At 44.7% G+C, this 25,118-nt stretch overlaps 1 protein-coding gene across 2 annotated transcripts in view; it reads right to left on the bottom strand.

Moving 5' to 3' along the window:
- Positions 1-25,118, bottom strand: part of GLRA1 (glycine receptor alpha 1) — a gene marked incomplete at both ends in the record, with an annotated part of 95,408 nt that overhangs the window by 17,951 nt on the left and 52,339 nt on the right. For both annotated transcript variants that reach the window (XM_080923816.1, XM_080923815.1), the window contains 2 exons: positions 1,254-1,336; positions 3,665-3,888. In XM_080923816.1, coding sequence (XP_080779942.1) covers positions 1,254-1,336; positions 3,665-3,888 — 307 coding nt within the window. The remainder of the gene's footprint in view (positions 1-1,253; positions 1,337-3,664; positions 3,889-25,118) is intronic.

A 25,118-nucleotide genomic window follows, 5' to 3' on the forward strand; every position in this document is an offset into this window, starting at 1 on the left:
CCTCTGGGGAGTGAGTCTATTATGCGTTCTCTCCATGGGAAGAGCAGGTGGGAAGTAGTGGCTCAGTCAAGGCCATCAGTATTTTTGTTCCAGCAACAACTCCCCTTTATGATTTTGTGACATGGGTCCATGGACAAAGCCCTAAACTCGGTACGAAGCTCAGTCTCTCTTGAAATTCCCAACCCTTCTGCTGGAGCCTCCTTGGTGCCCACCACCTAGCTCTTTCCTAGCTTGTGTGTGTGAACATGCGTTTGTGTTATGCAAACATGTGTGTGCAGGCCAGAAGCTGAGAGCTGATGTCGGGCGTCCTCCTCAAGTGTGCTCCACCTCATTTATTTTAGAAAAGATTTTTATAGTATTTTAAAATCGTGTGTGTGTGTGTGTGTGTGTGTGTGTGTGTGTGTGTGTGTGTGCATGCCACAACCATGTAGATGGCCTCAGAGACCAGAGGTGTCAGTTTTTCCTGGAGCTGGATTTTCAGGTGGTTGCGGGCTGACCACTGTGGGTGCTAGGAACTAAACTTGGGTCTTTTGCAAGAGCAGAATGTTTTATGTGCATTGGTGTTTTGCATGCATGTATGTCTATGTGAGGGTGTTGAGCTGCCATGTGGCTGCTTGGGAACACAGGGCTTCTGGAAGAGCAGCCAGTGCTCTGAACAGCTGAGCCACCTCTCCAGTACCCCACCTTCTGTTTTTTGAGACAAGGCATCTCACTGAATATGGATGGAGCTCGTTGATTCTGTGAGGTCGGGTGGTGAGTGTGTGCCAGAGATCTGCCCATCTCTACACCCCTAGCTGTGCCAGGCTTTGACATGGCACTGGGGATCCAAACTTAGCTTCTGATGCTTGTGTGGCAGGCATTTAATGGCAGAGCCTTTCCCCCCACGCTGTTTCTTGTTTTCAACAATACGCTCTGCTTGTTCCCCTTTGCTGGAGTGACCTTTGCAGACAGTGGCCTGCCTCCCTTGCTGAAGAGAGCACCCTCAGCAAACTCCCTTCATTCCTGGCAGGCACATTCACAAGCGATTTGGATGGCACAGTGCCTCCTCCTGGGAGGATGCAGCTGATGACAAAGCCTGGGCCCCAGTGAGATAGATTGGAGGGAGTTACAATCTAATACATTTTCTCAATGAAAGCCCCCCACTTGGCACTTTGAGTTATAGCAGTACACTCCTGGGGTCCAGCGATTAGGGAAGTCTGCCTGGTAATGTGTAAATAGGAGTCTGGCCCCTTAAAAAGGCAATTTGGACTCACAGCTTTCCAGTTGCATGATACACGTCTGTACATCCATCGGGAAATTCTTCAGGTCCATGGGGCAGGCCAGCGTCAGGGTGATTCTGGGAAGAGAAGGGATGGGGCTGATGCTGGCACTATATTCAGGGAGTCTGTGCCTCCATACTTGTACTGGTTGAAATCGTTGTTTCAGGGTGAGGACCAGAGACCAGTGGACTGGTGCTTATAGAATACAAGAGTACATTCTCATACTCCTGGGATGGGAGTAAGAGGGTTGGTGATGGAAAAGAGGTGGCCCGAAGTCATCAGTCAGAGGGACTTCTGATTTTTTTTGGAGCCATCTTAGATGCTACAGGCCCATTTTGAGCAGGTTGCTAGAGTACCAGGTGCTGGCCCCATCCCCCCTCCCTCAGGTTTTCCACGGAGTCCCCGGGCTCAGGTACTCCTAAGCATCTTGGCTGTTTTCATTCATACACTGAACCTGTCAGAAGTGAGTTCAGAGCTGTGCCCCCAGTCCACCCCACCCTATCCCTGCTGTTTCCATACAACTGACTCTCATCTGTGAGTTCAGGCAGGGATGGGGGGAAAGCAGTGGGTCAGTTATTTATTTTGGGGGTGTTCAGCCTTACAAAGGCTGCAGCTCCAGAGCCAGAGCCCTTCTGTAATGTCCCAGGCTGGTAGCTCAGCTGTATTAACAACCTTGGAAACCTTTGCTTGCACCAGAGCTCTGGCTGCTGAGGGGAGTGGAGGGCTCTTAGACAATCAGGTTCTCTTCCCCAGTGGGTTAGGGACACATATGTAGGAAAGGACAGGCTGGGTCTGTGCTAAAGTCACATGGATCTAGCTTTTACATGCTGAGTCCGTTGGCTCTAGACTTGGCTGGCATACTATCCATCCCTGCTGTCCCGAGGCCAGTCCCTCCTCCTTGAGGTACTCAGTTGGGGATGTCTCTCCATAGGGCATAGCTACTGCTACCTCAGTTGCACACCTGGCCCCTTGTGAACGTCCCTTTCCAGCTCATACCTCTGATGTGTGTGTGTGCGTGTGTGTGTGTGTGTGTGTGTGTGTGTGTGTGTACTCCACTCTAAGGACAGAACAGAAGCGGGAGGGAGTTAAGGATGAGGAGGAAGAGAAGGGAGGTAGAGAAGGGGCGGGGAAGGACAGTGAAGGGAAAACCAGCTGGCCCATTTCTGAAGATAAAAGCTCTGAAGTGGGGCAGCTGTCAGGATGGGTTAATTTCCAGATGCTGAGTGTCCTTGGGACCATCACTTTCTGCTGACCTGTCCTTCTGTCAGCCTGCACTGGGACTGGGTTTTCGGGAGACGTGAAACTGTCCTGGCAGCACAGTGGGTTCTAGGCAGAGGTGACCCTTTCTCCAGCCGCCCACCAGGACCTTGGTGGCTGACTCCATGTCCTTCTTCATCTAGATGTGACTGGTAGGATGGACCCAATCAGCAGAGCTTCTGCTGCCCCTCAGTGGTGAGGATTCCATGTCCTTTCCCGACAGCCTGTGTGGTCTCTGAGGGTCAGGATCAGCCCGGGATCCCCACTTTCCACCCTGCCCCATCCTGGATATTTAAGGGAGATAAGACTTCTCCCTCACCGAGGAACTGAAGGTGGGAGAGACGGCCATTTAGCCCTGTGAAACTCTTAAATCAGAACACAGCCATTCACTATCACGCATTGATGTGCAGAAGGAAAGTGGTGGTCGGTGGCCATTCGATGCTCCAGAAGTCCTGGGACCCAACTGGAAAGCTGTGCTTCTTCCGATGCTCCAGAGGGCAGGGGACTTACACGAGTACCCCACCAGCATTTGCTTTCTGACAGGAACCATGAACAATTGGCTAAGTTTCCTATATTCTCACGTTCTCCCTTCTCCATTGTACTCCACAGGGGGAATCATCAGACCTGGGTCATGAGTTATAGAATGATACACTACTCGAAGTGTTCTGCGCCATCTGCTTCCCAAGCTTGCCACAACTGAGAGTGAGCTCATGTCTCTACTTCTATTGTTCACTGTCCTTGTGCCCCAGGCCAAGGAGATTAGGGACTAGCTGTGTGGGTGGCAGGGAGTGGGATTCACAGTATACTCTGAGAGCTTAGCAATTGGTGTCTAGAGGATACAATCAGGAGTGGGGAGGGCTCGAGTCCCAACGCCTAATACAGGGTAACTGGAATTCAAAGAAGGGAGGTGACAGCCTTGGCTTATCCCTGTAGACTGTGCCATTTACATGATAGTCAAATTTGCCACCAAGGTGCTGTGTCTTGTCAAATTTTGTTCCTCAACTCTGATCATGGCTGAGAAGTCTATTTTGTCTTTGTTGAAACACAGGGTGTTTTAAATTCCACCGTGCCTTTCCTGCCCTCTCTCCCTGCTTTTGATGATACCCACTCCTAGGAGTCCCCGGCCTTGTTCTTGGCTCCGAGCTCACCTGATGCTGTAGAGGACATTGCCATTCCGGGAGATTCTCAGCAGCTTGTTGTCAGTGGTGATCTCATGGAAGTGGGCCCCCTTCTCATTGGCAAAGAACAAGTCAGGCTTCCAGATGGAATCCAACATGGATGGGTCGAGGTCCAGAGAGTCGTCAGGGTATTCGTTGTAGGCCAGACGAGGATCATTCCACTGCTGTCTCAGGAAGATGTTGACCCTGTAGTCCTGCAGGCCAAGACAGCAGTGGGGATGGGGTTAGGCTCTGGGTGTGAACTCTCAAAGGACCTGATGCTTATGGCTTAGGGGTTCTAAAGCTTATGCTGGAAGATACTGAGTGTGGCTGTGTGTCTGGGCACCAGGGCCCGATATCACCTCTCCCCATCCTCAGCTAAGTGTCTGCAAATCCGAACTTTAGAAGAAATGTTTTATTTTGAAGGGACTTTAGCTAGCCATAGTGGCTCATGCCTGTAATTCCAGCATTGGTGGTTGAGGCAACAGTGCCTCCATGAGTTTGAGGCCAGCCTGGGTTGCACAGCAAATGCTGGGTCAGGACTGCAGAACACGGCCCTGTTCCAAAACAACAAAGAAACACACAAAACCAAACCAAAAGCAAATTAAAAAAATACATTTCAAAGACTAATGTAAAAAAGATGTTTTTGTTTAAAATTAAAATCCCCCCTCTCATTGTGTGTGTGTGTGTGTGTGTGTGTGTGTGTGTGTGTGTGTGTGTGTACGTGTGCAGCACACATGTAGTGGTCACAGGACAATTTGTGGGAGTTATTATCCCCTTTGCCATGTGGTCCCTGGGGATTGCACTCAGGTCCTTTAGACATGACGAAAACATCTTTACCTACTGAGCCTCTCTCCAGTCCACTGTTTTTATCCTCCTTTTATCATTTAGTCACATTTACTTGCTATTTTTAGGTGAGGGGATTTTTACTTTTTGCATCTGAATGTGAGTATACATGCACATATATGTGTATATATATATGCCTGGTATCTGAGGAGGCCAGAAGGAAGGCCACTGTCCTTCCAGAGGACCCAGGTTCAATTCCTAGTACCCACTTGACAGTTTACAACAACCTGTAACTCCAGCTTCAGGGCAATTTGACACCTTCTTTTGGAGTCTACCAGCTGCATTAGCCAACACACACGTATAAAAACAAGACTTAAAAACAGAGAAGTGATTTCATTTTGCTGGAGAGGTACTGTAGCCCTTGAATGTCATAGCACTATAGATAGAATCTGTGGTGCATTTCTGTTTCCTAAGGCAAAGGGCAGAGCATCAGTGTTGGGGTCCCCAAAGGGCATTACTGTCCCAAAGATTAATGACCCAGAGTCTGACTTCTGATGCCAACCTTTAAGAAGTAACACACACACACACACACACACACACACACACACACACACCCATACATGTACCCACACTCACATGCACCCCGACTCTCATGAGTGGGAAAACTCAGCTAATTAAGGTCAAAGTCCACCATAGCCTCTGGATAGCCTCTGAGCTTGATGCAAAATGAAAGAATCCTTGTCCTGGGGATTCTAACAGCCCCCCCGCCCCCGCCATGTCATATAGCCTCTATTAGTTTATAGGATCAATTTCCTTTATCCTGACAAAATTTGTTGAGCCAGCACCCGAGATTCCTGAAATGCTTCCCCATGCTAATGAGACATGCCAGGTACTCTAAGCCCCAGCCAATAACCTTTGCTCATCTTGGGTGTCTCTACCCTCAGTCTCCCAAACCTTTATTAAGCCTTCATTCACCCTAAGTAAAGCTGATCTGCCTACTGACAAGTGGTTCTGATGTGGCCATTCACTGCATGCGCTCACAGACCCTCGTGGACGGTGTCAGCCAATGGTCCACAAGGACGGGGAGACCCACACCCGTGTATCTACTCCACATGCACCCCTCCCCCCCACAAATCCCTGTACACACTCTCGAGATCACTCTTTCCCTGAGGGTGCCATAAGAAGGAAGCCACCCTGTACTTTCTCTTGGGGTGCTGCTTCTGAGCCCTCGTTAGTCTTGGTCAGTCACTGGCAGGGATGAAGGAAAGCAAATGGTCTCCACCTGGTCACTCCATCCCTGCCCACCGCCTCCCATGCGCTTCATTCTGGTGGAAATATCAATAGCTCTGTAAAACGTTCCAAAGCATTTTATAGAATTTTCCTATAATTTAATTGCAGTCCGTCCCTCAAGCCCCATAGAAGGTGACATTTAGTCTCATAATCTCAGGTCTTATGAGTCCCATGATGGGGGCTAGGCCTGGATATTGTTGCTTAAATTCTTTTTTTTTTTTTTTTTAATTGTGAAGCTGAGGAAATGACTCGGCAGCTCTGGCTGTTCTTCCAGAGAACTCCGGTTTGATTCTGAGCCCTTACACCGAAGCTCACAAACATCTTTAATTCTAGTTCCACATTTGTTTATTTACTCTCACCCCTTTCCCTCTGTGTGTGTGTGTGTGTGTGTGAGTGTGTGTGTGAGTGTGTGTGTGTGTGTGAGTGTGTATGTGTGTGTGTGAGTGTGTGTGTGTGTGTGTGTGTGAGTGTGTGTGAGTGTGTGTGTGAGTGTGTGTGTGAGTGTGTGTGTGTGAGTGTGTATGTGTGTGTGTGAGTGTGTGTGTGAGTGTGTGTGTGAGTGTGTGTGTGTGAGTGTGTATGTGTGTGTGTGAGTGTGTGTGTGAGTGTGTGTGTGAGTGTGTGTGTGAGTGTGTATGTGTGTGTGTGTGTGAGTGTGTGTGTGTGAGTGTGTGTGTGTGTGAGTGTGTGTGTGTGTGTGAGCGTGTGTGTGTGTGTGTGTGTGTGTGTGTGTGTGTGTGAAGGATATGAATTAAGACTTGGAGGTCAGAGGTAAGTCCTTTTGTTTTACTATGTAGGACACTTTGGACTGGAACTTGTGCTGTCAGGCTTGGTAGCAAGGGCTTTTGAGAGGCGTCTCACTGACCCTGGATGTTGGGTTTTGTTTGTCTTGCATTGGCTTTGGCCCCTCCTCTTCTTCTCCTTTGGAGCTTTACTCAGTGTGTGTTAGGATGGGGTCTGGGAAAGTCATCTGGAAGTAAACAGGCTATGAATGGTTTGGGCAGAAAAAGCCTCCAGTCCCCAAATCCCAGTCATACTTTTGATGTTCTTGCTAGTGACACGTCAAGACTGTTCATGTAGCTTCGAGGAAGAAAAGGGAGTGACATTTCTTAAAATGTTTTCCATACTGTCACACACATTTACTTCTCACAAATGCTCTGAAAGGCAGATTCCCACAGCAATGGGGAGAACTAGGCTTGAAAAGGCTGAGGCGTGTGTCCAAAAACAGGGCCCACGGGTTGGGGAATGTGGGGCTGGGATGGCATTGACCAACCCTCTGATGAACACTTGATTTAGATTGTGGAGTTCTATTTTTGCTTTGGATGCTCTGTCCTTGTTACTTGGCAAATCCTGTGAACTCAGCTTAAGTCCTGCCTTCTTTAGGAGATGGAAGCAGTAGGTATCCCTGGCTTTCTTGCTGAACTCCCAGAAGGATGGAATCCTCAGAAACACTGATCTGAGTACTTCCTCCCTGAGAGTGGCTTCTCCCCCAAGTATGATTGGCAGCAATTGGGAAGACCTATGGTGAGCTCACGCTTTCCCACATCATCTCTGCCATCCCTAATGGTCCTCACCTACTTTCAAGCCTTATTGTTTTCTTTCTGCAGGAGTAGTGCATATAAACAAAGAAAAAGGTGAGTCATTTGAAAGAAGAAAACAGGCCCCATAGGAGCTCATTATAAAAGGACTAATGAGAGTCAGAGTCTGGGACAGCATATTGTAGGGTTCCTGATGCCTGACATCGTTGTCTCTGGCTGCTGGCCTCCATCTCCTGATAGCTTCTCTGGCTCCTGACTTCTCCCTATGACCATTTGCTCCTTCCGAACTCTGCTTCTCAGATGGGTTCCCACCATGGCACTTTCCTCCTGGGGTTGGTGAAAAGTCGTGGTGCAGCTCAGAAGGAATAGAAATGATGGATATAATGGGCTGGGAGCCAAGTGCTGCTTTGGTTTCTTAGCCTCACACTTTGCTAGCTTGGCGTCTGACACATGTGGAGTGCACGTGCAAGTTGAGGGGTTCAGAGAGGCAACAGTGGGATTCTCTAACCTAGGACTTATGGTCCTACTTTCTCAAAGGCAGTCTGAATCCCCAAAGTGGGGACATTCAGAAGTGTGGTCCAACTATTTTCAGCATCAACTTGACCATCTTGTAAGACATGAGATTCCCTGACACTCTGATTTTTAGCAATTGAACAACAAGTTGTTTTGTTTATAGGACCAAGGAAATACATTAACCCACCCATCTACCCATCACCATCCATCTATCATCCATCCACCCACCCACCCATCCACCCATCCATCCATCCATCCATCCATCTATCCTCCACACATTTGAAAGCTTCCTATATGTAACATAGTTGGATTTTGCCCTCTTTCCTTCCTTAATTCTAATTTAATTTTCTAACACTTAATAAGCTCCTGTAAATTCAGAATTGTGAAATATGAAGCTTAAAATGTTTAAACAGAAAAGACCCCAGAGCTTGTGAGGGTATGCTATTGAAAAGGAAATGTGGAAGGCAAGAGGTCCACTTGCTGTTGTCAGAAGCAAGAGACACAGGAATAAGGAATGGATGGAAAAAGCCAACTCAGGTTCCTATTTTTTTTCTATGTGTAGCCCAGGCTGTCCTCAAACTCTCCATCCTCTTGTTTCAGCATCTTGAGTGTTTGAGTGTTGGATTATAAGTGTGAGACACTGTACTTGGAGCCATGCACCTTCCAAAACAAACAATATTTTATTACTTTTTGTATATGTATGTGTTTATATGTGTGTGCACATGTTCTGGTACGGGTGTTGAGGTTACACAGCAACTTTCAGGAGTTGGTCCTCTCCTTCTACTATGTAGGTTCTGGGCTCTAACTCACTTTGTGAGGCTTTGAGGCATTTACCTCCAACATCAGAGCCATCTTGTAAGCCCCGGTGCACATTTTGCTCTCAATAAGTTTTCCTTTGCTAAACTCAAATTGACTCTTGACATTGATTGGGCTGCACTGGATTCAGGCAGTCAAGTGGGCAGAAGCAGAAGGTTTTTGATTCTGCCCTCAGAGAACTCAGATTATCCAGCACACAAGGCAAGCTGTAGTTACAAATTTCACTATTGGAAGCCCAGAGTATCAGGGGTCTTAGGATGGACTAACAAACTGTTATCAGATGCAGACCTCAAATCACAGATCAGAAGGACACCCCTGAGGTGTCTTTGTCTTTCCTCTTGAAGCCTTGAAGTCTCAGAGTGGCTCTGGTGCTGAGATAAGTACCATGGCTGCTTATAGTATCTGCTTAGCTGGGAAAGAAGCCAGCAGTGTGTGAGGACAGAGGTGTTGTGCAAACCCTTAGAGCATCTATGAACCACGGGGCCACAGTTTCCGGGTGTTTAAGTTTAGAACGAGAAGAGTCAGGGGTAAAAGGAATTTCATATTGAAAAAACCCAGCACATTTATGTTTACTCAAACTAGCATAGCAACAGCTTTCCCTTTTGAGGACCTACTGTGAGTCAGGCACTGTGTCTAAGGCTTTAAAAAAAATTTTTTTTATTCTGTGGCATAATTATTTTTCAACCTGATTGTTAAAAAGTATGTGTATGTATTGGTGTGTGTTTATGGGTGCACATATGTAGTTGTTTGAATGACAAATATCTCCCACAGGATCAAGTGTTAAACACCTGGTCCCCAGCTGGTGATGCTCTCAGGGAAGATTACGGAATCAGAGCCTTGCTGGAGGAAGTATGGCACCCTCACCAGCTGTGAGGCTTTATTGCCTGGCTTTACCTCCTGTTCTTTCTGCTGAGTGTGATGTAATGTTACTGCCCAGCTTCCTGCCTCTGCCTCCTGTGCCTTCCTCACTCCATAGCTCTAGAACTGTGAGCCAAGATAAAGTTTTCACCCTCAAGTTCTTCTTGTCAGGTTATTTTATCACAGTGACAGAAAAGAAATGAGTACATTGTGTGTGTGTGTGCGCGTGAGTGAGTGCAACTGTGTGTGGAAGCCAGTCATCCACTGTTTCCTTGCTCTCTTTGTCTCTCCTCCCTCTGACCCCTCTCTATCTCTGTTTCTCTTCCCTCTTTCCTCCTCTCTCCCCCTTTTCTCTGTCTTTCCTTCTTTCTCTCCCCTCTCTCTGTTTCTCCTTCCTCTCTCCTCCTCTCCCCTCTCTATCTTCCCTTCTCCCTCTCTCCTCCTCTCTCCCCCTCTCTCTATCTCTCCTCCCTCTCCCTTTCTCTCTCTGTCTATCCTCCCACTCACCTCCTCTCTCCCTCTCTCCCTCTCTCTCTTTTTCCCTCTCCCCCACTTCCCCCTCTGCCTGTCTCTGTGTTTTTCTCTCTTCCCTCTGTCCCTCTCTGTCTCTCTTTCCGTATTTGAGACAGGGTCTTCCACTGGTCTGGAACTTGGCAAGTAGGTTAGGCCAGCATACCAGAGAGTCCTAGGGATTCACCTGTCTCTGGCTTTTCAAATGTGTATTCTGGGACCACACTCAGATCCATTTTTGTAAGACAAGCACTCTTGTGGACTGAGCCTTCTCCTCAGCCCTCAACCTGATTTCAAAGACAAAGAAGGCTTAAGGAGATAAGTATATTCAAATCTGAGTGTTGGTAAAGAAGGGTTGAGGGGTGAAAGAGTTTGAACCTGATTTGCCTGATGATTTGCTCTCTTATTAGATAAGAGAAAAAAGTTTAAGGCATATGAAGTAGGAATCCAATTGTCCCAATTTGCAGTTGATATGATTCTATACATGAAAATCCCAAAGACTCCAACAAAGGCTATTGGAAGTGCTAAATGAACTCAATCAAATACCGGGATATTTGCTGAGAAAACAAACAAACAAACAAACAAACAAACAAACAAACCCAGCACAGCGTCCTATTTATAATAGCTTATAAAATGAATAAAAAAAACAAAGCCCTAGGAGCTGGGAAGTAACTCAGCAGATTGTTTGACTAGCATACACCAAGCTCGGGACTCCATTTTTCACACCATATAAACCTGGTGTGGTGGGGGCACACCTGCATCTTCAACACCAAGGAGACAGTGGCAGGATGATTAGAAGTTCAAGACTGGGGCTGGAGAGATGGCTCAGCAGTTCAGAGAATTGGCTGCCCATGCTGAGGACGCCCAGAACCTGCATGGTGGGTTGCAACTGTCCGTAACTCCAGTTACAGGGGATCTGATGTTCTCTTCTGACCTCCTAGGGCACTGCATGCATGTGGTAGACATAAAATAAGTAAATTATTAAAAAAAAATTCAAGGTAAGTTTTGGATACTTATGGAGTTTGAGGACAGTCTGGGCTACATGAGACTCTGTCTCACATACAACACCTGCCCCTATTCCGGTTCCAGGACTTAACTCAGGATGTGAAAGAACTCTTCAATGAAAATGACAGAACTTAAAAAGAAAACGTGATACTGAAAGGCAGAAGGAGCTTCCCCATTCACAAATTGAAAGAGCCATTGTTAAAAGACTCCCACCATTGGAAGCATCCACAGAGGTGATGTAATTGTCACAGGAACAACAGAGACACACTTCACAGGACCAAGAAGCAATCATAAAATGCACACGGAAGCACAAACGCCTGAACAATCTTGAGTGTAAAGGATAAGGTTGGAGAGTAATGGAACCTGGTTTCAGGACATCCCACTGTGGTACCAGCACAAGAGCAGATGCTCAGATCCACTAGGAGGGATGCAGCACGGGAAACAAATCCAGCATCTTCAGCCCAACAGATACTAGAGAAAAGACAACTTCACGGACAAATGGTGCAGGGGAAAACTTGACATCCAGATGCAGAAGACTGAAATCTCACTGCCTGTCTTTCACCTTGTTCAGAAGATAATCTCAAAATAGATAAGAGATCTTAGTGCAAACCCTAAGACTTTAAACTACTAGAGGAAAACGGTGGGGAAATACAGCCAGATGGTGGCATAGGCCGTGGGTTTCTGGACAACCCCAAAAGCACAGGAAACAAAAGGAAAAACCACCAAACTTAAATTGAAAGGCTTCTGCACAGCAAAGGAATAAAGAAACACACATCTGCGAAGTGCTCTCAACCACTGAGAAACACGCCTAGCTTCTGGAGATCTTTAAACATAATCACCATCACTCACAATAGTGGGAGCAGGGGCTGTCTCTGACTCTGTTGCCTGCCTTTGGGACCCTTTCCTCCTACTGGGCTGCCTCATCTACCTCGGTAGGAGAAGATGTACTTCATTTTGCTGCAACTTGAAATGCATGGGAGGCCTCCTCTTTTCTGAAGAGAAACAGAGGAAGAATGGATTTGGGAGGGACTGGATATGGGAGGGGGAGGGGAAGACTGGGAAGAGAAGAGGGTGGGAAGCCTACAGCCAGAATTCCATGACTGAGGCAAGGCTTCTATGTTAATTGTTAACTGGACAGAGTCTAGAATCATTTGAGAGATGGACCTCTGGCTGTGCCTGTGGGGTATTATCTTGATTGTGTCGAGTTGGTACTGCCCACCATGGGTGGTACCATTCTCTGGGGAGGGAATCCTGTATTGTATAAGTGGAGAAAGGGAGCTGAACATCAGCATGCATTCACTGCTCTCTGCCTCTTCCTCTGTTAAAATCATTTAGTTTTAATTATGTATATGTGCATGTGCCTGCACATCTGTGTAGGCACCATATATGTGCAGTGCCCATGGAAACCTTGGAACTGAAGTTGCAGAAGGTCGAGAGCTGCTCAGAACCAGTCCTGAGTCCTCTGTAAGGCCAGTTAGGTTCTTTTAACCACAGAGCCATCGCTGCAGTCCCCTTTCTGCTTCTTGACTCTGGTGTGATAGTGTGACTAGCTGCTTCAAGCTCCTATTGCCTTGATTCCCCCAACACAGCATACTGCACTTTTGAGTTGTGAGCCACAGTAGACCCCTTCTCCTTTAAGTTGCTTCCGTCAGAGTGTTTTACCACAGCAATGAGAAAGTAACTAAGACACACAGTCATTTTGACTCCCACCTCTCTTCTTTTCCTAGTCTGTGTTGTGTAACTTTCCAAGCTGTCTCACGGTCGGGAGAACTTGATTGCAGTGAGTGGCAACGCTGAGATTTGAACCCAGTAAGTTAGCGCTATCCAAGCATTTAACCTGCTCTCTCTGAGTTCCTGACCTAACTCACTGCATCAGGAATAGCATGGAAGTGTCACAGAGGGTAGAGGACAGGTAGCTTCTGTTCCAGCTCTCTCGGTGTCCGCTTTCTGATTTGGCTGAAGAACATGGCTCACTGTGTGCCTTCCCCTTGTTCAGAGCTGGTGGAGTTAAACCCATTCTTTCTCGGCGTCTCTTCAGCCTTCTTGATAGTTTCTAGTCAAGAGCATTAGAAATACATCTCACTGTTGCTCCTGTGTTATCTCCTGTCCAGATACCTTATAGGAACTTTAACCTTCTCAGGACACCACATTGCTGGGATCTTTCCCAGATGGATATCACCATGCTAAGTGTTAGCTTTGAAATAATAACACCAACCAACTAGAGATCCCAGGGATTAAACCACTATCCAAAGAGCACACATGGACGGACCTATGGCTTCAGCTGCACATGTAGCAGAGGATGGCTTTGTTGGGCATCAATGGGAGAAGAAACCCTTGGTCCTGCCAAGGCTTGATGCCTCAGTGAAGGGAAATGTCAGGGCGGGGAGGCAAGAGGGGGTGGGTAGGTGGGTGAACACTTTTAAAGAAGCAGGGGGAGTGGAATGGGATAGGGGATATGGAGAGGAATCTTGGAAAGGGGATAACATTTGGAATGTAAATAAAATATATCCAATAAAACCAGAAAAAAAATTAGCTTTGCTGACAGGAGTCAAGGGTGGTTTGGAAAAGTGGAACTGAGGATCTTTCCTTGTCTTTATGGGATTGAGAAATCCCAGTATTACTCCAAACATCATATAAAAATGCTGCTGCAAACATCATATAAAAATGCTGACAGCATCTGCTTTGATCGGATGTTGAATATTCGTTAGAAGTTTATATGAGAGATGCCCAGGCGTTATTCCACTTAGACCAGCAGATAACCTGGGGCACAGGCCTGGTGAGGTTGTGCAGTGAGCACCCAGAGCACAGAGAGTGTTCGGCGGCAATGCTTGTGGCAAAAGTTCCCTTCCAGCCCACAGTAAGAAAGTCTCCGGATCTGCCCAGAAAGGCTGTGCTTGTGGACCAGATGCCCAGGCACTTTTCCATCTGGACCAGTAGATAACCTGGGGCACAGGCCTAGTGAGGTTGTGCAGTGAGCACCCAGAGCACAGAGAGTACTTGTCATTGGTGCCCGGGCCTGTATCAGAGAGAATTGTGATCTGCCTGGGAAAGCTGGTTCTGGAAGATCAGCTCCACAGGTGCTTTTACACCTGGACCAGCGGCGAGTCTGACACATAGGCCCGGGGAGGGCACACCGCGAGTTCTCAGTGGGCAGAGAGTGCTGAGCTCGCTGGAAAAGGGTCTTTTTTGGCCTGGAGAAAGAGTCAGGTCCCACCACTGGTACTCAGGACCAGTGGGCAAAGGGTCAAGCTACCAGAGCAGCCTCACAAGAGCTCCCACACCTGATCCCACAAAGACAGCTGAGTACCTGCTACCAGAACTCACTGCTCACCCACAAAAAGCCAAACACTCAGAAGCAATTTTCTCCCAGAGCCCACGAGCCCTCAGATCCACAGGAGAGACAGGTGCCAGTCACTGACAACAAGACCACATATAACCACAGATAAAAAGATGGTAAGAGGAAAGTGAGAGAACTTAAGCAATGGAAACCAAGATAACCTGGCAACATCAGAACTTAGCTCTCCCACCACAGAAAGTAGCGGATTGCCAAACACTCCAGAAAAACAAGACTCAGACTTGAAATCATACTTCACAATGATGATGGAGATCTTGGAGAAGAGCATGAATAACTCCCTTAAACAATTACAGGAGAACACACAGAAACAAATAGAAGCTCTTAAAGAGGAAACATAAAAATTACCCAAATAACTACAGGAAAACACAACCAAAATGGAGTTGGAAAGAGCAATTTGAAAATTCATCTGGAATAACAAAAGTCCTAGAATAGGAAATCCATCCTCAACAACAAGAAATCTTCTGCGGGAATCACCATCCCTGACATCAAACTATATTACAAAGCAATTGTGTTAAAAATCGCATGGTACTGGTACACAGATAGGCACGTGGATCAATGGAACAGAATAGGAGATCCAGAAATGAGCCCTCACATATATGATCACTTTATTTTTGACAAAGGAGCTAAAAACATTCAATGGAAAAAGGACAGCTTCTTCAACAAATGGTGTTGGTTCAACTGGCAGTCAGCATGCAGAAGAATGAAAATAAATTCTTTTATCTCCTCGTACAAAGCTCAAGTGCAAGTGGATCAAAGATCTCCACATAAAACTGGGTTCACTGAAACTATTAAAAGAGAAAGTGGGGAAAACCTTAGAACTCATAGGCACAGGGGAAATTTTCCTGAACAGAACACCAATGGCTTGTGCTCTAAGGTAAAAGATCGACAAATGGGACTTAATGAGATTGCAAAGTTTCTGTAAGGCTAAGGACACTGTCATGAAAACAAAACGGCAACCAACAGATTGGGAAGAGATCTTTACCAATCCCACATCTGATGGGGGTGTAATATCCAATATATACAAAGAACTCAAGAAGTTAGACTCCAGAGAATCAAACAATCCTATTAAAATGGGGTACAGAACTAAACAAAGAATTCTCAATTGAGGAATATCAAATGGCTGAAAAGCACCTAAGGAGATGCTCGACATCCCCAGTCATTAGGGAAATGCAAATCCAAACAATCCTCAGATGTCACCTCACACTAGTCAGAATGGCTAAGATCAAAAACTCAGATGACAATAGATGCTGGTGAGGATGTGGAGAAAGAGGAACACTTCTCCACTGTTGGTGGGGTTGCAAGCTGGTACAACCACTCTGGAAATTCCTCAGAAAATTGGACATAGTACTATCTGAAGACCCACGTATTCTGCTTCTGGACATATACTCCAAAGATGCTCCAACATACACTAAGGACTCATGCACCACAATGTTCATAGCAGCTTTATTTATAATAGCCAGAAGCTGAAAATAACCCAGATGTCTTTTAGTAGATGAATGGATACAAAAATTGTGGTATATTTACACAATGGAGTACTACTCAGCTATTAAAAACGACTTTATAAAATTCCCAGGCAAATGGATGGAACTAGAGAATATCATCCTGAGTGAGGTAACCCAGTCACAAAAGAACAGACACAATATGCAGTCACGAAGAATTGGATAGTAGCCTCAGAAAGCTCTCAATAACCAAGAAGTAACTCACAGATCATATGAAACTCAAAAAAAAAAAAAAAAAAAAAAGAAAAAGAAATGCCAAAAAGTTGAAGCCTTAGTCCTTCTTAGAAAAAAAATTAACTGTATAGCACCTTCTAAGAGTGTGTTACACCTAGACCTTAAATCATTAATAACTCAAAAGCTAAGAAGATAGCCTTGTGAAATTTTTGGTAGTTAAAAATCATTATGTTTAATCTTTACACACCAAGAAAACTTTGACTATTTCCATATTACATTTTGTTTTAAATATACTTTATGATCTTTGTAAATAGTAATATTTTAATGCATACAATCAAACCTTAAAAAATCAAGTACTGACAAAAATATATTCATATATATTTACGCTAAAATGCTTTTAATAATCTGTACATGTATCTCTGCTTTTTAAAAAATAAAGTTGTAAGAAAAAAAGTTTATATGAATTGTGGCTCTATAAACCTTTTAACTGTCACCCGAGCACCTGGGGCCCTCTGGTATCCATTTCACAGGGAGGACACAAATTCATTGGCTTAAATCAGAGATCAAATTCTTATCTATAATTTAAATACTTATTTTATGTTTCTTTTTTTTAAACGACTTTATTTTGCAAAACAAAGATAAATGTAAAGATTTTAAACATTTTTTGCTTAAAATTATACATTTTTGTCAGTACTGTTTTTTCAGACATTAAAATAAATTTTACATAAAACCATGTGAATATGTTTTTTAGTCAGTACTTGATTTTTTTCAAGGGCTTGACAGTATGCATTGAAAATGTACTAGTTGCAATAAGCGTAAAGTACATGCAAAACAAAACGCAACATGGAAATAGTCAAAGTCTTCTTGTTTTGTGAATATATGTATATTTTTTGTTTTCTTTATTTCTTGGACTTCATACAGTCTGTGAGTTGTTTCTGGGGGAGTGCAAGCCTCTGGGGTTAGCATCCCACTATCAGTGACTGCATATTATGTCTGTTCTTTTGTGACTGGGTTATCTCACTCAGGATGATCTTCTCTAGATGCAGCCATTTTCTTAAGAATTTGGTTAAGTCATTGTTTCTGGTGGCTGAGTAGTATTCCATTGTGTATATGTACCACAATTTTTGTATCCATTCGTCTTCTGAAGGACATCTGGGTTCCTTCCAGCTTCTGGCTATTATAAATAGAGCCGCTATGAACATTGTGGTGCATATATCTTTGTTGTGTATTAAAGTGTCTCTGGGGTATATGCCCAGAAGTGGAATAGCTGGGTCTTCAGGTAGTACTATATCCAATTTTCTGAGATATCGCCAGACAGATTTCCAGAGTGGTTGTATTAGCTTGCAACCCCACCAACAGTGGAGAAGTGTTCCTATTTCTCCGCAGCCTCGCCAGCATCTGCTGTCATCTGAGTTTTGGATCTTGGCCAATCTGACTGGTGTGAGGTGGAATCTTAGGGTTGTTTTGATTTGCATTTCCCTGATGGCTAAGGATGTCGAGCACTTCCTCAGATGTTTTTCGGCCATTCGGTGTTCCTCAACTGAAAATGATTTGTTTAGCTCTGTACCCCATTTTTTAATAGGGTTATTTGATTCTCTGGTGTCTAGCTTTTTGAGTTCCTTGTACACCTTGGATATTAGGCCTCTATCTGATGTGGTATTGGTAAAGATCTTTTCCCATTCTGTTGGTTGCCGTTTTGTTTTCTTGACGATGTCCTTAGCCTTACAGAAACTTTGCAATCTCATTAAGTCCCATTTGTTAATCTTTGACCTTAGAGCTTGAGCCATTGGTGTTTTGTTCAGGAAATTTTCTCCTGTGCCTATGTGTTCTAAGGTTTTCCCTACTTTCTCATCTAATAGTTCCAGTGTATCTGGTTTAATGTGGAGATCTTTAATCCACTTACACTTGAGCTTTGTACAAGGAGATAAGAACGGGTCTATTTTCATTCTTTTGCATGTTGAGTGCCAGTTGGACCAGCACCATTTGTTGAATAGGCTGTCCTTTTTCCATTGAATGTTTACTGCTCCTTTGTCAAAAATCAGGTGACCATATACATGAGGGCTCATTTCTGGATCTTCTATTCTATTCCATTGATCCACTTGCCTATTTCTGTACCAGTACCATGCAGTTTTCAGCACAATTGCCTTGTAATATAGCTTGAGGTCAGGGATAGTGATTCCCGCAGATGTTTTTTTGTTGTTTATTTTATGTTTCTACATGTGTCTGAACATATGTGTGCCACAGCACACACGTGAATGCCAGAGGACAACTTGGGAGTCAGTTCTTTCTTTCTACTACGCGGGTCCAGGAGATTGAACTCAGGTCGTCGCACTTGCTTGTGGATGCCTGTGGGTGCCTTGACCTACTGAGGTCAGGTTCTTACCTGAAGCCACACAGCTGGTAGGCACCAGGCTGTATATTTGGAATCCAAGACTATTTTGGTTTTCAGTTCCCTACTATTCTGATAATTGTGCAATGTACTTTGATTTCTTTTTCACAAAAGAAAAAAAAGACAGGTGTTCTGGTTTTTTAAAAGCATTTGGGCTACACAGAAAGATTTTATTTATTGTATGCATATGAGTACACTGTAAGTGTCTTCAGACACACCTGAAGAAGGCATCAGACCCCATTACAAATGGTTGTGATATAGGCCACTATCTGGTTACTGAGTATTGAACTCAGGACCTCTGGAAGAGCAGTCTGTGCTCTTAACCACCAAGCCATCTCTCTAGCCATCCCTCCCTTTTTAAAAAAAGAATTTTTTTAGATTTTATTTTATCCAAAACATTTTTAAAGCCAACGTCTTTCAACTTTATATTAAAGTCCATTTTCAATATTGATTGTCATATTAAAACATTTTAAAGTGTTCTAAAATTAATTATTTGCTATTTAATTATTAAACATTCTGCTCAATATTTAAAATGTTATTCAATATAAAATGAATGTAAATTAAAAAAAAAAAACCCTCTTTGTCAGAAATGAAGGAAGGAACAGAGCTTGCAGAATCTATCCGTACCCTGCCGAGCTGTGTCGCAGTGTCTGATGATCAGGGTCAGGAGGACTTTAGTTTGGGAGACTGAAAATAAGCTTGGAGTCCTGGACATAGAGGTGCACACCTTTAATCCCAGCACTCAGGAGGCAGAGACAGGTGGATCTCTGAGTTCGAGGCCAGCTTGGTCTCCAGAGTGAGTTCCAGGACAGCCAGGGCTGCCCTGAGAAACCTTTGAAACAACAAACAACAACACAAACAAACAAAGACAAAAAGGAATTATAGTGGGTTTGTAAGTGACCGTTGAAGAGCACAGACTGAAAGTCTGTGGCCCACAGGGGTGAGATGCTGCACTCACGCACGTGGGAAACCAATCACTATGAAGGCCAGGGAGGTTGCTCAGTAGCTTGTTCCACAAGCATGAAGGCTTGAGTTTGGACCCCCAGCATCCATGTGAAAGCCTGGCACTGTGATATACATCTATAACCTCAGGACTAGGGGGAAGGGGGTGTGGAGACAGAAAGATTCTGGACACTCACTGGCCAGCAAGTCTAATTGAAATGCAAAGCTCCAGCATCACTGAGAGACCCTGTCTCAAAAAAAAAAAAAAAGTGGGGAAGAATAGAGGAAGACACCTGATGTTGACATCTGGATTTCACAGGCACTCACACTCATGAGCACACTCACCTCCATGTGTGCCCATGTATGATGCTGCTCACTAAAGGCTGAAGTGCCCAGTATTCTCTTCTATGAAGGACCAAGACCAAATATGTATTTGCTTTCGTAAGGGGGAACACTGGAATTTAGCAGGGGAGAAATATTAGAATTGAGAGCCATAGAAACTCAGGATGACAGTCTGGAGAGGCAACCAAGCTCACTCATCAGTGACCCTGGCTTCCCAGACAAGATTATCTCTGAGTCTGAAGAAGGTCGGGATGCAGGGTAAAGATCAGCAGAACTCTAGAAGAGGATCCTAGCTAGAGGGGAGTCCCACAGTCCTCAGCTTTGAGGCTGGTTTAGGGAGCTTCAGGAGTCCAAGCAGTAGCACAGCCTCAGGGGAGGGGCTCCTACAGTTGTCTGCCTTGGTCCCTTGGCTTGAGTTGCTATTTTCCAGCATCACTTCAAACATGGAGCTACCGCTTCAGGATGCCCTCCATTGCAAAAACACCTTTCCTTTCCCAAGGCACCACCAGTTCTATGCTCACATAGATGGTGCCAGCAAAGCCCAAGAGTATACTTATGACCTTGGAACCTAAACCTACATGGTGCTGTGGTTTCCATGGACAGGTGGTCTATCCCAGCACTAATACCAGCCCGGAGTCTGTGGAACCTGCCAGCATCCACATCTGGGTTCACAGATCTAGCTAGGCTAGAAGTCCCATCCCTAGTAGAGCTGCAAAACAATGCCCCCATCACTTGGAGCCCAGGGCCTTGTAGAACTTGCCGATCTCAGTTATTCTTAGTGTTGTTTTGGGATGAAATCACATAGTCCAGGCTTGTCTCAATGATGGTGAAGCTGAGGATCACTGTGGGCTTCTGTCTTGCTGTCTTTACCCCTGAGCACTGGGATTGCAGCTATGTACACCATAGCTGGTTTCTGGGCTGCTGGAGATAGAAGCCAGAGCTTCAGACACTCCATCAATTGAACTCCAGCTGACTTACTCTTGAGGGATTCACATTAGAGAGGTGACCAACAACCGAAGCCCGAGCACCCCAACCAACCAACACCTCAGTACCTTCCCTGTGACAGTCTCTACAGGAACTTCTTCACTGAGCTGGCAGGTATGGCTGTCCCCCAAGATGCTCAGATACTCACACAAAGACTGAAGGAACATGCTGAGAAAGGGGTGGGGGGGTTGTAGAGGGATGCAACGAGAATATGGTGGCTGTCACAAACACAGTGAGGCTCTAGTTACTGTCACAAAAGAAAAGGAATAAAAAAAATGACCTCGGGGAAATACAGTGTTGTGAGAGGAAACATAGGTCATGTGGCCAACTCAGGAAAATAATTCAGTGTCTGGAAGTTGGTATGAAGGAGCCAGCAAAACGAAGGTGTGATCATGGTAAACGAACTTGGCACAGAACTAAGAACGAAGAAATGACAGGACTTATGAGACAAAGTTAATAACAGATATTTGCATCGTAGGCATTCTGGAAGGAGGAAAAGGCCCAGGAAGGCTGTTAATATAGTATCAGCTGAAGCTTACCAGATCTTGGGAGAGGTGTGATCTTCTAGATCCATGAAGCTCAAAAGTCTCTAAAGGAGCCACTGAGTGGCTCAGCGGTTAAGAGCACTGGCTGTTCTTCCAGAGGTCCTGAGTTCAACCACATGGTGGCTCACAACCATTTGTAATGGGATCTGATGCCCTCTTCTAACATGCAAGTATGCATGCAGATAGAGCACTCAGACATCAAAATCAGTAAATTTCAGAAAGAAAAAAAAAATAAGTCTCTAAATAAGAGGCTGGAGATACGGTCCCAAGATTAAGAGTGTATACTGCTTTCTTAGAGGACCTGAGTTCAGTTCCCAGGTTGGGTGGCTCACTACTGATTGTAACTCAAGTCCCAGGGGATCGAATGTCTCTGATCTTTAAAGACATTTGTGCTCACGTGCACACAGACCCACACAAACAGACACACATCCATGTAACTAAAATAATAAAAATACATATTTTTTGGGGGGGGGGGCGGTGGAGAGATGGCTTAGTGGTTAAGAGCACTGACTGCTCCCCTGGAGGACTTGGGCTTGATTCCTACCACCAGAATGGCAGATCACAACCTTTAGTAACTCCAGTCAGAGGGGATCTGACAATTTCTTTTGGTCTCTATGACAGTGGTTTTCAGCCTTTCTAATGCTTCAATCATTTAACACAGTTCCTCATATTGTGGGACCCCCAACCATAACACTATTTCATTGCTACTTCATAACTGAAATATTAATGTTATAACTCAGAATGGAAATATCTGTGTTTTCTTAGGCAAACCCTGTGAAAGAGTTGTTCACTGCTCAAAGGGGTCAGGACCTACAGGCTGAGAATCACTGCTCTGTGAGAATCAGGCATTCACATGGTACCCAGATGTACATGGAGGCAAAAACACAATGCACAGAAGATAAAGTGAAAAAAAAATGTTTAAAGTCTTCAAACATGTCTCCAAGACAAAGATACCTGCATCCTAGTCTGATGGCCTAAGTGTATTCCAGGACCCACACAGTAGAAGGAGAAGTCGGAATTCTGTAAGTTGTCCTCTGACCATCACAGAAATGCTGGGGTTCTCTGCCCCTCCCACAATCAATCAAACAATCAAGGCAGTGAAATAAGAGTCTTTAAATAGACATAACCCCACAAGGCCGGTTCTGGGCTACCATGGAAAAGACCGTCAACATGTCAGATGGAGCCAGATGTGGTGGCACACATGTTTAATCCCAGCACTTGGGAGGCAGAGGTAGGTGGGTCTCTGAGTGTGATGCCAACCTGATCTACATATGTTACAGCTCTATTGCCTACTTGGGAACCTTCTGTCTCAAAAATAGTCAGATAAAAAGAGGAGCATGAAGAGTCATAGAAGGAGATTTCCACTAGACTTAACGTACATTTCTTTGCAGCCTGGGAGAGAATGGGGTGCTACATTCAGAGTAGAAATGAAAGCTACTCTCTGAGAGTCAGACTAATAACTGAGATGCACATGAATAGCTTCAGTGAGACCCAACCTCAGCCATAGTCATTTGTAATCTCATGTAGTCCAGGCTGGCCTCAAACTCACTATGTAGCTGAGGATGACCTTGAATTATTGACCCTTCTGCCTCCACCTCCAGAGCACTGGCCTTATATTTGTGAGTTGCTGTGTCTAATTTTATGTGGCTCAGGGGATTAAATTCAAGACTTCATGTACATCAGACAAGCACTTTGTCAACTGAGCTACATCCTTAGCCCCTTAGGCATGTGTTTTAATTTAATAAGTAGAACCCAGATGTATTGTAGTGCATCTCATTTATGGGATCATTTTGTAGACACGTTAGAGTAATTCTGTAGTACAAGAAAAGGAAGGTCATGGACAGTATTTAACAGTAATGCAGCATCATTTGAGGGGCAGGGTCTCTATGTCCTGATGGGCACTGACTAATCTTTGTTACAGTGAATATATATGTGTACATGCTTATGTGTGTGCATGCGTGTACATCTACACGTGTGTGCCCATATACAAGGAAGCCTGAGACTGGCATCTGGTGTCTTCTTTGGTTGCTCTCCATCTGTTTTATTTAGGGTTTTATAGCTGTGAACAGGCACCATGACCAAGACAAGTCTTATAAAGGACAGCATTTAATTGGGGCTGGCTTACAGGCTCAGAGGTTCAGTCCATTATCATCAAGGTGGGAACATGGCAGCATCCAGGCAGGCATGGTTCAGGCAGAGCTGAGAGTTCTACATCTTCCTCTGAAGGCTACTAGGAGACTCCTATTGGCCTCCAGGCAGCTAGGACAAGGGTCTTAAAGCTTAAATCTACAAGGCCACACCTACTCTAATAAGGCTAAACCTCCCAACAGTGCCACTCCCAGGGCCAAGTATATGCGAACTATCATATACTTTATGATATATATGGTGGCAACCTTATTTTTTATTTTGAGACAGGGTCTCTTACTGGGACCCAGAGCTCCCCAAATAGCTGGCCAACGAGTCCTAGGGATCCTCCCATGGCATGGCACCGGGGGCTATCGGTGAGCTCCACTCATCTTTTTCTATAGGTGCTAGAATTTGAAATCAAGTCACCATGCTTATACAAGTATCTTCCCCACTGTCTTTATTTTTTAAATTTATTTATTTTCGTGTGTGTGTGTATGTGCTTTGCATGAGTTCGTTGCATCACATGTGTGCCTGGTGTCCACAGAGGTGGGAAAAGGGCATAGGAGCTCCTAAAACTGAAGCTGTAGGCAGTTGTGAGCTGCCATGTGGGTGTTGGGAATTTAACCTGGGTCCTCTAGAAGATCAGTTAGTGCTTTTAACCACTGAGCCATCTCTTCTTGTACAGGAAAAGGGCTACTGGGTGCTCAGGGAAGATGTATTTTAGATACCTTTCCAACTTGGATAAAATTTCTAAGATAGTTTATTTCTCTTTATTCTGGTTTTGTGATTGCCGAAAGTAATAGTAGCTTGAACATGTTAGTGTGTGGGCAGTGGCAAGAGAGTTCTTTTGTGAGCATGTGAGCAAGTGCCATTGCCTTTGTGAGCATACGAGCAAGTGCCATTTGAAACTGGAATCACTTGCCAGTCTGGTCTCTCCACTTCAGTCTATTTTAGATTATATGGTTGAGTGGAGTCCCCATGAATTCAGTTCGGTGGAGAGCTATATACTCTGGGCTGTCACAAACTCCTCAGTCACTGACTGAGAGGAAGCCATGAGGAAATGCTTCTAAGACTGCCCACAGACTCATTTTCTGCCTGTTGCAGAATCTAATGGCCTCTGCCTTCTCTTTGTCATCAGCGGAGTGTTGAGTGCCTCTGTAAATGCAAAGGATGCACCACGTTTAGAAAACATTGGTAGGTGTTGATTATGTCCATGTGAGTGCCCGTGAGCTCAACGACATCCTAGTTAGAACCAGAAGAGATTTATTTTATGCTTAAAAATGTTGATTTGAAGTTCATCTGGAGGAAAGATAGACCCCATGAAAGCATGCTATATGAATGCTGAATGATATAACAGCAAGACCTAATAATTTATACAATCAATATGTAGCAATATTGTTGCTACAGTTACTATATATTGTTATATAGTTATAACTATATAACATAATATATAAAATATATAACATACTTAAATATAATTGCTAATATGGTTGTATTAATCAATTATATACTATATATAGCTAAAAAAAACCCAAAAAATTATACAGTATGAGGCATTGAGCGTGGGTGCTGGAGCCCATCTTGGTGATGGCTCCCCAACAACGGGCCTTGGGTACTGTAGGGAAGAATGTGCTCTGGTATGAGGCCTTTATTAGTGATGTAATGCAGGAAGACTTGTGGAAGGCGCTGAACCATTGAGACTAGTTATATGAGCAGCTGTTCTTATACCTTCAACTGAGAAATTGAACCATTCCAGGAAACTACTCAGTTAT

The sequence above is a fragment of the Micromys minutus genome, assembly GCF_963924665.1.
Source record: "Micromys minutus genome assembly, chromosome: 10".
Lineage (NCBI taxonomy): Eukaryota > Metazoa > Chordata > Mammalia > Rodentia > Muridae > Micromys > Micromys minutus.